This window comes from Aquarana catesbeiana, linkage group LG01, assembly GCF_042186555.1.
Source record: "Aquarana catesbeiana isolate 2022-GZ linkage group LG01, ASM4218655v1, whole genome shotgun sequence".
NCBI lineage: Eukaryota > Metazoa > Chordata > Amphibia > Anura > Ranidae > Aquarana > Aquarana catesbeiana.
Window position 1 is genome coordinate 552,296,009 of NC_133324.1, and position 13,786 is coordinate 552,309,794.

The window sequence follows — 13,786 nt, forward strand, 5'->3', positions numbered from 1 at the left end:
TAGATCGCTGTAGATCTGAGGGAAAGCTCCGAAATGAGGTGAAGCTCTGCTGATTTTATCATCCAATCATGTGCAAGCTGAAATGCTGTTTTTTATCACCCTTGCATGTCCCCTCGAATCTACAGCGACTTGCAGTGCACTTGTAGTGCAAAGTGGATTTGCCTTTAGTAAATAACCCCCAGAGTGCTTTAACAAGCTGCAAGGGAATGGGAATGAGGAAGGGGGGGGTAATAAATGTGGAATCTAAAGCTGAGCGCCCCAACAGTCCTTATGCCACTGAGCACATAGTGTATGGTGGCCTTAGGTGTGCATCTGAGACCTCCCTAGATTTCAGTGCATACTGAATATTAATATCAACAGTCATAGATGAAAAAGGCAGAAGGGAGGCCCCAAAAACTAAAAAGCACACTGCTGTATGGGGGTACATAGTCAAGATCATCAAAAGAGATCATTGAAAGAGGTTAGACATAAGCACTAAATAGCACATTTTACACTTTATTAGGGGTAAATTAACCACCTAATGTGCCTTCAATTCCTACAGCAGTTAACAAGGTGTGCAGTACAATGATATTTTCTACAGGACAGGTAGTTCATACATTTGGTATAACAGTCAGTGAATCACACCTCTGAAATAAGACCATAACTGACTGTAAGATAGGGACGGGTAACTATCCCAGACAAAATAACTTGCCCCATGGGCACATGGAGTTCAGTACAGCAGTCCCAATTGCAAGCACTTGAGGGGGTGCTCTCCAGGCACAGGTGGACATGGTTGTCGTGCAGCTATACAGGGTGGAATAGGGGGTGGGGGGTGGAAGAAATCTCTGAAATGACTGTAGACAAAAGTCCCATGTAGGATAACAACCTAATCAGATAAACCATGGCATTTTTCCTTGAATGGGGCCTGCTCAAAACTGATCAACTGGTGTAAATTTAAGTATGCATAATAACTAGCATAAAAATTAGTTGTTAATAAACCTCTGGAAGGAGCCACAAAGTGGCGTTACCTTAGTAAAGGCTATGTTTGTTTGTGATAGCAATAGTCAGACCAAGGAAAGGCTGTGTGGAGTCAAGCATGTGCAGAAGCAGCGAATACTGGAGATCAGAGTCATGTAAAAGCATGTAAGATGGTGTGAGGATGTCTGGGAGAATGATGATTGTTTTTTTTAGTGTCCCAAAATATGGGGGTGTAGAGGCATCCAGAGGAAGTTGTAGGCAAACCTTCTGAAAACTAGCATATCATTTGTCAGTGGTTTGAAGCCAGTCCTTGGTGCAGAAAACATGTAGTTTTGTTATATTTTCAGACGGTGGACCACTTTTTCTCTTGGAATTGAGGACTGTATGGGCGCTGTCCCATCCTGAGGCGGTCTATGGGCTAGACAGAAGCTAGCTACTGAAATAGGACCATCAAGGTATCTTGCAGATCCTCTGTGGTTTCCATGAGGCCCCAGATGTGAATATTAATGCAATGGACTATGTTTTCAAAGTCCTCAAACTGGTAGCTCAGGAAGACTAGTTCCTTCTGGACTGTTTGTGATCTGTTCATGACCATCAAGAATTGTTGGTGGTCTTGTCTATCCTACTATCCTACAAGGCTTGAGCTCTGTGATGGTTGCTGCAGAGGCTTTTGTAAGCTCCTCCTGCACAATGTCCTCTCCCTTGTGCCATACACCTGGCTGGGTGCCTACAAAGATGCTGTCTTTGTAGTCTGCAGAAAGCCTGGAAGCAGAGTCCTCCCTCATGGTGCTCAGTGCCATCTTGGCTGAGGAATACTGGCCATCTAGGATAAGCGAGATCTGTGTTCCTCTTCTGCTTTTAGGTTGCCAGCTCATCATCGCCAAGTGCTGGGGTGACTAGCTAGAGGATTGGTTTGGTTGGTGTGTTGCATTGGTCCCTGGGTTGCTGATGAACAGTAGTATTTTCCTGATGAATTTTCAAAGACGACCATTTTTGTTCTGCTGCTTGCATGTGCTGTAGTGGGGGACTAAAACACTCGAGCCTCCTGTTTTCATCTGCCTACCACAATGCAAAGGAATTTGACTCTTTTCACTGTATCTCTGCATTTATTTAAAAAACAAATGTGCGTGTAAAATATTTTGTGTTTGCTATGTCTGTTCTCTGTGTGTGCTGTATGTGTTTTCTTTCTGTGTTCTATGCTTCTTTGTGGTCTATTTGCATGCTGTGTGCATTGGCCATGAGGGTGTAAAGTTGACTGCAAAGTATCGCTGATAGATAGCAAGAGCACTCTTCTGCAAAGGGTAACTGGGAGGGGTAAGGGCAATGCTGATAAAAGCAAAAAGGTAGATGGAGGCCGCCTCCCTACTGGAATGAGTTCTGAGAAGTAAGGTGGGTGTAAATTCAGCACTATTAATGTAATTCCCCCTGTGAGAAATATATGATATAGGATAGAGATACAGAGAAGCAGGAGGAATAGGACTACAAGCACTTTTACAAGCACTGATTGTTTACCAGATACAAATTAATAGGCTCTGTCTTTGTATAGTTTAATGGTCACTGAAATAATTATTTAAGTATTAATTTATATTAACGCTGAAGTGTTGGCAAAAACAATATTGGGGCATTAGCTAGGTACCAATAAGTGACCTCTGATGTGAACCCCACTAATGACTGCTACTCAGGCATGTACTGGCCATTGGGACTACAGGGAGTTTCCCGGTGGGCCGATGGCTCAGTGGGCCGATTTCAGTGACAGTGGACCGCTGCCTCCCTCCGGTCCTCTGTCCCCCCCCCCCCCCGCAGTGCTCACCTCCTCTCCCTGGCTAGTTATGCAGCGCGCCTGAATACAGACATGATGCTCAGGAGTCAGCACTGAGAAGCTCATCATACGATCTGGAAGGAGGGCGGCCTCACTTTCCTGCCTAATCTTGTCCCATTGGGGGGGGGGGGGGGGCGCCAAACTGATTCTTTGCCCCAGGTGAAATAATGTCTAGCTTCCCCACTGGTACTGCCTATAAGAGAAATAATGTAGAACGGCTAATGGCTAGTGGGGGGGGGGGCTTGGGTGGCAAGCCGGCATGGGAGAGACCTGTCAAAGTGGGCCAGTCTGGATGAAGTCCAGGGCCAAATTTTTGTCCCAGTCCAGCCCTGCTGCTACTGCATTCTTGAAAAATGTCACTTACATGTAGCCTAAGATGATGCCACCACTGAAGTCTTGGGTGGGGAAGCTGAAAGTCTTGGCTGGATCACAGCTATCACACTGGGGGTTATTTACGAAAGGCAAATCCACTTTCCACTGCAAATGCACTTGAAAGTGCACTGAAAGTGCAGTCGCTCTAAATCTAAGGGATAGATCTGAAATGAGTGGAAGCTCTGCTGATTTTATCATGCAATTTTTTATTTTCCTTGCATGTCCCCCTCGGATCTACAGTGACTTTACTTCCAAGTGTACTTTCAGGATTTTCCTTTAGTAAATAACCCCCAATGAGTCACTCACTGTGCAGTTCACAAGACATTCTCTCTATGGAGGATCTGTATATTGAGTGACCTACTGTCAACACTGTGCTCCAGCCCAACTGTCATTTTCACCACTGCAAGTGAATCAGAGGCTACATGTAAGTTACATTTTTCAAGAAAGAAGCAGCAGCCGCCAGTGGGGAGCATGTCATTAGAGGTATCTTTTTGGTACCTAGCTAATGACTTATAAAGCCCACATTTAAGCTTTTATGCTATAAATATTGTGTTGCTTTACTGATAAAACGTATATAATGTATAATATATATCTATCCTTGTCACTCAAAGAACTGGGTATGTTGAATGTTATATCAGGTCATGTTACTGAAACTACATGTTCTTTCAAAACAGAATACAGTATCTTTTCATGTGCCTAGTTGTGGGTTTACTATTATTGTTCTTGCATCAGCTATGATGTTTTATGTATTGCATTACTTTAGGTACGATCCTGAAGTCAACTTGTGGACATTTGTTTCACCCATGAATGGTGCTCGCATTGGTGCTGGAGTCACATCAAGTCGTGGGCTTTTGTATGCAATTGGTGGATTTGATGGGAAAAACCGACTAAATACTGTTGAATGTTATGACCCTGATGAGAACAGGTGGCACCCAGTAACTTCAATGAAGACCATCCGTAGTGGGGCAGGTGCATATCATTTTGTAGATCTCTTCCATATACAGTATACAGATCACCAACCTATTTTTATTTAATTTACTATATCTGAAAAAAATACTATACTCTCACTAGCTTACTACTCCATAAAAGCATAGACACATAGGGGTCAATTTACTAAAACTGAAGAGTGCGAAATCTGGTGCAGCTGTGCATGGTAGCCAATCAGCTGTAACTTCAGCTTTGTCCAATTAACCTTTGACAAAAAAAAAAACTTGAAGCTAATTGGTTTCTATTCAAAGCTGCACCCGATAGTAAATCAACCCCATAGAATTTCTACTTCCTTGCATTCTGCTTGAATTAAAAAATAAACTTTACACAGCCTTGCAAACCGGCAAAATTAGGAAAGCAGAAGTGGCCAGCTTTATCAACAATAAATCACTAAATAGTCTTGCTCATGACTCAAACTTCATGCAATAATAAGTTCACAAATTAACTCCGTTAGCAAGTCCATATCAATGCTTTGTTAGAAATTAAAAATTGTAACTAGTTTTGGGATAATTTCATGCTCAGCCACCTACTGGGGACACCTCCCCAGGGATTAGCTGAAGTCTCATAAATATTCCGATTGTTAATTTCGTTTTCCAGCCCACTAGGATTCTAGAATACAGGGGGAAACAATCAAACCTGCAGCCTGTGAAACACAGCCTAAAGCAATCAACCACTGCTCTACTACAGAGGAGAGGAGCAGGAATGAACTAAATTTGCCCAACATCCTAGAAACCTAAGTAGGAGGGTGCTACACATGAATGCAAAGTGGATCATGAATTAAGCTTCTAAATCCTACAATGCTTGCATATCCAACCTCTTTCTAATAGAAAATGTTCTTTAAAAGGAAAAGTGAAGAAGTATATTCATAGGTGAGTGTTCCTGTAAGATTTAAAAAGACAGAGCTTTTAGGAGACTCCTTGAACTGTATACAGGCAGGCATGGGTTCACTCATATCTGTACTACACTAAAGCAATCATTTTCAAATGCTAATTGATTTGTAGACTAGGGTGAGATGATCTGCAAAAGCTCTTGTTGCCGTTTTCAGTCAGGCTTGGATCAAATTGACCCAGATGACTCTATAAGCTGCATCTTTATAGGCCAATGACATGATATACTAGTGGGGGCATTCTTCCGAAGGTCTACCCTGCCACGTCCTTCAAAAAACAGCTTGGATTTGTACTTTAAAAAAGGAGCCAAGTGGCAAATATAGTAGTTTTTGTAGTGTTTTCTGGCACAAGGCCTCTTGCACATGTATGTTATAATTTACTGATGTTCATACACAGGATCTTGCTGGCAGAAAGATCCCGAGTAAAAAAAAAAAAGTTGTGTTCCATAAAGATCTTGCTTATACGCATGACAGACTGCATTTAAATGTAGAATTTTCCATTTTTTTATGACTCTGAATGTATTGCTGCATTACGGATCTTTACAACAATGCACCTGTGTTCAGATCCGTAAAAAAAAATCTGTATAAGGCTACAAACATTGGGTGTTATTTACGAAAGGCAAATCCACTTTACACTACAAGTGCACTTGGAAGTGCACTTGGAAGTACAGTCGCTGTAGATCTGAGGGGTAGATCTAAAATGAGGGGAAGCTCTGCTGATTTTATCATCCAATCATGTGCAAGCTAAAATGCTGTTTTTTATTATCCTTGCATGTCCCCCTTAGATCTACAGCGACTGAAGTTCCAAGTGCACTTCCAAGTGCACTTCCAGTGCACTTGTAGTGCAAATAGGAGTTGCCTTTTGTAAATAACCCCCATTGGTTTTTTTGGGGGGGGTTTTGCCCATATGCAAAAGGCCTTGCAGAAATATTGAAATCAACAGTTTGTTTATGGATTTTGAAAGTGTTACTATGAGACTTTATCACTAAAGCGTAACATATTATAATAAAGTTAATTCCCACAGGAGTAGTTTCATTGGACAACTATATATATGCTGTCGGGGGATATGATGGCACAAACCAACTTAACTCTGTAGAACGCTACAATATAGACGAAGATTACTGGGAGTTTTTGCCACCCATGAAACACAAACGGAGCGCACAAGGCCTGACTCTGCACCACGGGAAGATTTATGCTCTTGGTAAGATTTTAAGGTTATGCATTTTGTACTTCAAGTGACCCTTTTTTTTCTTAAATAATAAACATGTCAAGCTTACCTGCTCTGTGCAATGGTTTTGCACAGAGTAACCCTTATCCTCCTCTTTTGGAGTCTCCCACCTTTGTTCCTGGCTCCTCCTCTTTGTCCAGCGACCTCATAGGAAGCTGCTTCCTATGGAGGCACTCATGTGGGCTTGATCCTGAGCTGCGCTACCTGCATCTATAAACACAGGCAGCACGGCTCAGCCCTACCCCCCCAGTGGGGGCCAATGGCTGCCCTGTGAGAAGGAAGAGAGTCACTGTTCTCATGCAAATCGCTGGATCGAGATCAGGTTCAGGTAAGTATAAGGGAAGGGGGGGAGGGGGCTGGGGGCCCTGAAGGGAGATTCTGCAGTACAGAGGGGTTTTTTACCTTAATGCAGAGAATGCATTAAGGTAAAAATCCTTAAGCCTTTAGAACCACTTTCTATTTGAAGATGCATGAATTGTGTAAAAGGCAATTCATTTGTATTTTTTATGTTACATAGTGGAACGCAATCATTCATACCCTATATTATATCACACAATGGGGGTTATTTACTAAAGGAAAATCCACTTTGCATTGCAAGTGCACTTGAAATTGCACTGAAAGTGCACTCGGAAGTAAAGTCGCTGTAGATCCGAGGGGGACATGCAAGGATAATAAAAAAACAGCATTTTAGCTTGCACATGATTGGATGATAAAATCAGCAGAGCTTCCACTCATTTCAGATCTACCCCTTAGATTGAGAGCAACTACACTTCCAAGTGCACTTGCAGTGCAAAATGGATTTGCCTTTCGTAAATAACTCCCAATGCGACCTTGCCAGTGATCAAAAACGTTGTGCTATTAATTCTTGTATAAATGTCCGTCAGTAATCAAAACTTTTTCATAAATGTCTATAATAAACCATCAAAATGTATAATAAATCTATTGTCCCTTCATCTTATCCGTGTGCAAAAATAAAACTCCACCTCTTGTGCTCATGAGTACTTTTCATGTAGTTGTGCTGAGTGAACTCTACCACCTTTCTCTCTATGTGCTCACTTAGGGTTGTTGACCTACATATACACATAGGTCTTAATGTGTCTTCCCCTTTAAGGGGCTTCAAACACATTCTGCAGATAACTCCAGATATTACCACCAGGATCACTTTCTTGATAAATCCTCTAGTTTGGTCCAGCAGAAGAGATTATACCATTTTCAAATGATGAGCACCTCAACTTCTATGCTGGAGTATTCCCCAAGGTGGGACAAGCAGGGGAATATGATCTTATGAACTTCTCTTTTTGGCATGTTCCCTGTCAACTTAAGATTAAGGGCCATTTCACACTATGTGCAGTGACAGACGCTTTACCGTGTGGTAAAACGTCTGTCACCGCAGGGACACACAGGAAACCATTGATTCCTATGTGTCCTATTTACGTTGCAACACAGCCTAGTGCTACACTAAAATGCAGACATGCTGCATTTTATAGCAGCGCATCAGCCTGAATCGCACTGCTATGTCAGGCAGCGCAGTGCGCTGCCCGACCCTGCAGTGATAGAAGTGTACATTTGGACACTTCAAATAAAGCTCACATTACACTATCATCTAGGGCAGCTGGCAATGCAGGACGGCCGGAGCGGTGATCACTCCAGCTGCTCTGCGATTTGCCAGCTTGCATAGTGTGAAGTTGTCCCTTAGAGTATATTCATACCAGATGCATTGAACACATTCCCAGTACATTGTGTTGCTTTGCATTTGCCCAGGGCTGAAAAAACTATGGCATGCACTACTTTTTTCAGTGCAATGCAACACCTTTAAATGCACGCATAAATACAACGCACTACAAGGAAAATCAAGGCAAAGATGAACGCAACACATGTAAAATGCGCATTAGAACACATTTCAAAAAACGCTCCGCAATGTAGCGTGCATGCGTTAAAGGATGCATTGTGGTGTGAATGAGCCCTGACTCCTAGTGCCGACCTTCCATCTCTCAGCGATTCTGTGCTAGAATGCTTGTGCTTAACATATGATAGCTGCATTTAAAGCACACACTTTAAATGATTTTTAAGGAAAGAATTAAGGAATTTTAAGGAAGGTAGATTTTTTTTCTCTGCTTGGAGGTCAGGTTTAAACATGTAAGACTAAAAAATACACTGCATATTACCCTAAAAACCAGACATAGACTGGATGATTTTTGGGCCTAACCTGAAAAGATTCTTAGAAATGAATTTTTAAATGATGATGATAATCTTAAAAATGCAAGTAATTCGTAAATCAATTTTGGTTAAAATTGTCTCTTGTCCACATTGTACAGTATGTTTTAGACATGTAGCAAAGTTTACATAAGTTGTCACTGAACTGCCCATCTCTCTTTACCTCAGTTTGCAAAGAATGATTCTCTTCATGGTGGAAATCAGTTTGTTTGATATTTGTCAGTTTAATTGATTTATAAATGCCATCTAACACAATGTTGTAAAGGTTTATTAGATTTTCATCAGATTATTCTCTCTATGGTCAACTTTAGAGCCACAAATATTGTGTCAAAAATTATTACTACTGATGATATATGCCTGGATTTGCCATGATAAGTAAAGCAACTGGTTCACTTTAAAGCAGTAATAAACACCGCAGGAACACTTGTACCTACTGGTAAGCTTATAATAAAGCTTACCAGTAGGTACAAGGAATATCTCCTAATGCCCCGTACACGCGATCAGATTTTCCGACAACAAATGTTGGATGTGAGCTTTTTGTCGGAAAGTCCGATCGTGTGCACGGGGCATAAGACTCACTTCACACCAATGCATTTTTTTAATGCTTTTTGCAGAAACCCACTACAGTCCACTACAGTCCATTTAACATGGTTTTCTATGGGACAAGTTCACATCTATGCTTTCCAAAAGTCCCTGCATCAGGGACTTTTTTTAGGCTGCATTGACACCTGAGCGTTTTGAATCACGGGCAGATTTGCCGCGATTCTGTTCGCGATTTCAAAACAACCAGGTGTGAATGACAATTCACACAACGCACCTTTCAGATGCTATTCATTTGAATGGCACCTAAAAATGCATTGTGGTTCTGCCACGGTTGTCCCACGATAAATTGCGGCAAACCGCACCGCGTGAAGCTTGTCGCCCAATCAATAGACTTCAACGGAGAAGCTGCAGAAACACATGTAGTTTGTTTTTGCTGCGATTTGCGTTTATTATTCCACCCAACAACAAATTGGCCCAAAAAATGCAAAACGCATAAAAAAACACAAAAAAAAATGCATCAAAAACGCATGTGCAAAAACACAAAATGCACTGCAGAAGAGCAAACTACATAGGTGTGAACCAAGCCTTAACGTTCATAATTTAGGAGATATTTACTGTTTCTTTAGCCCAGTGCAGCTTTTTACTGCTCAGGCACCCGTGCATTCACATGGGGCTTTGAGAGAGTCCTCAGCCTTGTGTAAACTTTGACTGGGATTGACTCGTGGCTTACACAGGGATTCTTCTCTTCACTGCAGATATTAAGGGAGCAAAAAGAAGGTAGGAAAGTAAGTATAGCTGTTATACAAAAAAGGCAGCCATCCCAAATTCTAGCTTTATAGTTGCGTATATAAGCAAATCACAGGCCCACTTTGCTGCGAGAATTTATTGGATCCCTTTTGGAGTATTGATGTTGGCTGCTTTTTGCTGAACCGCATAGGGATAATGCAAGCGATTTTGTTCAAATGAGCTAATTATCATAAAATAGGCATATATAAAATATAAAAGAGAAGAGCAGGAATGTAAAAAAACAATACATACTCGCCTAGATGGCTGCAAAGACTGTGGATTGCTCAGTTTTTGGCTCCGATCTGAGCACAGACTCTGTGCTCTGCCCCTCCAGTGCTCACTGGAGTGCTGGGCTGTGGAGGGGACAGGAGCAGCTGGCTCAGGTTCTCAGTAGTATGCTTGAGAGCCTGAGCCAGCTGCCGGTCAGGCATCTGGGTGGATCCCAACATTATTGTTGGGAGCCTGGACCAGCTCTGTGATGTCAGCGGACAGTGAAATTTAGCCATCTGTCAAATAAACATATAGAATGCCATCATAATTAAAGAAATTAAAGGAGTGAAGCAGTGTATTCTATCACCTTTCTAACTTTCTGCCCGGTTCTTCCCAGGATACTGTCAACTATCACTTATAGCCTAAACTGGTCTCTAACATTACAGGTTGGGTTTTATGAAAATTAGACAACTAATTTTCTATACAGTATATTTTTGTACATTCATTGTCATACATACAGAGGTAATGTCTTTTTTAAGTAGCATGAGATTAAAATGTCCATCAGAATAGCAACTAAAAAAGTTTTCTCTCCATAGGTGGTTTTAATGCAGAGGGTTTTCTCTCGTCTGTGGAATGTTATTGCCCTGAAAATAATGAATGGAGAGAAGTGACTGAAATGCCAACAAGTTGTAGTGGCATGGGTGTAGCTGTAACCATGGAGCCTTGTCCTAATGGTATTGATGATGCTGAAGAGACCTGATCAATAAGATTTGAAAGTCATTTTGTTTGTAGCTACATTTTACTCATAATAAGGGTATCGTTAGAAATAGCCAATAGTTTAAAGTGAAAATTGAGCTACCCTGTTTCCCCAAAAATAAGACCTAGCGTGATTGTTGGTGATGGCTGCAATATAAGCCCTACCCCCCAAATAAGCCCTAGTTAAAGTCCTTGTAGGTGTTATTTTCAGGGTAGGGCTTATTTTCAGGGACACAGGGTAGGGCTTATTTGGGGGGTAGGGCTTATATTGCAGCCATCACTGACAATCACACTAGGTCTTATTTTCGGGGAAACAGGGTATATGATGATGAAAACTTGAAATCCATCTTTTTAATAAGAGATGTTATATTTTAAATACACAAATGCATTACATACAAACAATTTATGCTGTATATACCTTTCTAGTTTACCTATATTTTGTATTATGAGTTGTGAGGTTCATGCAGACGTCTGCATGTGGGAAGTTATGTACACAGCATTACCACTGTGTCCATTCACTGAGACACCATGTTTGGAGCACCCTCTAACCTTGCAATGACCATGTATTGTGTATAATGTTTAATCACTGCCACCAAAAAAAAGTGTTGATAACCTGGGGCGTCTTGATCTTTACAGCAGAACTTTTCTAGTTGTCCAGGCCAAGCAGCCCTACAAAGTAATTCCAAACAGTCTGCTTATGTTTCATGTATTCTTTTGGTGCTGTCTGCTGCAGTTACAAACATGGTTGCCACTGTCATGTCTGGATTTTCCCTTGGATACATTTTAGTATGTGGTCCAGACTTCATTTTCTTCTAAGTAGATTTTTACTTCAGATATCAGAACACGGGCAGGTGAAGACAAGGCCAGGAGATTGGTAAAGCAGAATACCGTGAAAGGCACATGGTTTGAGAATGACATATTGCAGATGAAAAAACACTTAGATATTTAGGGGACAACCCCTAAACTGACATGAGAAAATTAAGGAAAGTAATTGGGATGTACATAAAGTTTAGTAATAGGCACCTTCCAAAGACACATTATTACTGCACTAACTGCACTTTGAAAACCTTGGGACTTTTTTTTCACTTCCTGAGGATGGCACACAAGTGTTGATCATAGTTAGAATCTAGTTTTTAAAAAAAGAGTAAAGGCAAAAAATGGCAATGTAAGTGTTTCTACTCAAAGAATGTCAACAAAAACTGAATTGTCATGATTGGTGGACTTCTGTAAACGACCTATAAGCTTTCAAGTGGAACTATAGGCAAAACATTTTTTTCATTTTGGATACAAGGGAGGGCTGTAGCCCCTGTTGGCTTATTTTTTGCTATCTGTGTCCCATTGGGGAGATTTACCTTCACTTCCTGTCACATAGCCAAAACAGCAAGTGAGAGGAAATCGCTGCAAATTTAGGGAACCCGTGAGGGACTAGAACTATATTTAAAGCACTGTGTAAACTGTCAGCACTAGATAAATCTTGTATAATAATAATAATAATAACTAGTGTCCCAATTGGAAGATTTCCCTTCTATTATTTTTCTGGGGACAACCTGAAATTTGGGATTTTCATTTACTTTGACTTTCAATGCTAATTTTAAACAGGACAAATAGAGGGGGTCAACCTCCCTAACGGGGAACAGACAGCAATAAAAAACTGATGGGGGTTCTAATCCCTCTCCACTCTATTCAAAACTAAAGCAAAAGTTATGCAATTAACTATGTGTTAACACTTTCTACACACACATGTAGACAGGCTTTCAAAAGCTTATGAAAGCTGCTATTTGGGTGTTATTTTCCATACCTATTGTAGAACACCATCACTTTCACTTTCATTAGATTTATAGAGATGTCGCATAAATTGAAAATAATTGCTTTTTATGCTAGGAGTCACACAAGAGTCATGGAGACTGATTTTCAGTCTGGAACCTTGTAGGACCAATGGAAAGAAGCTACCATTGTAACCTAATTTATGTTAATAAGACGTTTTGTTTATTATATACAGATAACCTAATCTAAGCTATACAGCGTGGACGAATCACCCACTGTGCTAATTGTATTCCGATACCCACCTATGGTGGCTGTTAGAATACCCAAACTGCAGATGCAAGGGGTAGGTTGTTTTTCAGGATCCTGCTTGGGCACAATTATCATTTTTAAAATCTCTAATTTGAGTTTAGATCTAATTTAATGCCTAATTGAAATTGCAGTTTAAATTAGCTAATTGCATTCCAAGTGCATCAAAACAATAGATGTTTAAAGTCTTACAGTTAATTTTCTTTAAAATGTAGCCATAATGGATGAATGAGCCGTGATTGGGTAACCCTACTCACCTCCCCTGCCACTTCTCAATACTTGCCCCCAGTGGCAGCTGGTGCTCAAGATTTTAAGCACAAACTAACAGCATCCCCCCCCCCCTCAATGGGAGATGGCCGGCGATCACCCAACACCCCCTCCCGGCAAGAGACAGACAGCGATCACCAAACCCCCCCGTGGAGGCAGTGCACTGTGAATGTACATGATGCCCTACCTTATGGAGGCAGGAGGAAGGAAGAGTCGGGGCCATTCTGTCCTATTCTCCTGGTGAGACATTCTCCTCCCAGCCACACTGGAACAGGAAGTGTGTCCTGAGACACAATTGGCCAGGGAGTCCTAAGACTCAATTGGGGGAGACAGAATTGGCTGGGAGGAGAATGAGGAAGACAATAGCGAATATTCATTCATTATTGTCACACAAGTGGGTGTTGGCTTCATCGGACCTTTAGCGGACTTTTCCAGTCTAAAATCTGACGGACTTTAGATTTGGAACATGCTTCAAATCTTTACGGCGTAACTCCGCCAGACCCAGAAATCCGCTCAACTGTATGCTAGTCCGACGGACAAAAAACGACGCTAGGGCAGCTATTGGCTACTGGCTATCAACTTCCTTATTTTAGTCCGGTGTAGATCATCACATACGAATCCGTCAGACTTTGGTGTGATTGTGTGTAGGCAAGTCTGTTTGTTAAAAAGTCAGTCGGAAGTCCATTAAAAG

The 13,786-nt window shown here is 41.3% G+C and overlaps 1 protein-coding gene across 1 annotated transcript in view; it reads left to right on the forward strand.

Annotated features, from left to right (window-relative positions):
• LOC141105785 (kelch-like ECH-associated protein 1A) overlaps positions 1 to 10,931 on the forward strand; it is a 41,349-nt gene extending 30,418 nt beyond the window's left edge. The window contains exons 5-7 of the mRNA XM_073595903.1: positions 3,912 to 4,117; positions 6,046 to 6,222; positions 10,599 to 10,931. Of these exons, the coding sequence (XP_073452004.1) occupies positions 3,912 to 4,117; positions 6,046 to 6,222; positions 10,599 to 10,762 (547 nt within the window). The 3' untranslated portion in view covers positions 10,763 to 10,931. The remainder of the gene's footprint in view (positions 1 to 3,911; positions 4,118 to 6,045; positions 6,223 to 10,598) is intronic.
• The last annotated feature ends 2,855 nt before the right edge of the window (positions 10,932 to 13,786 follow it).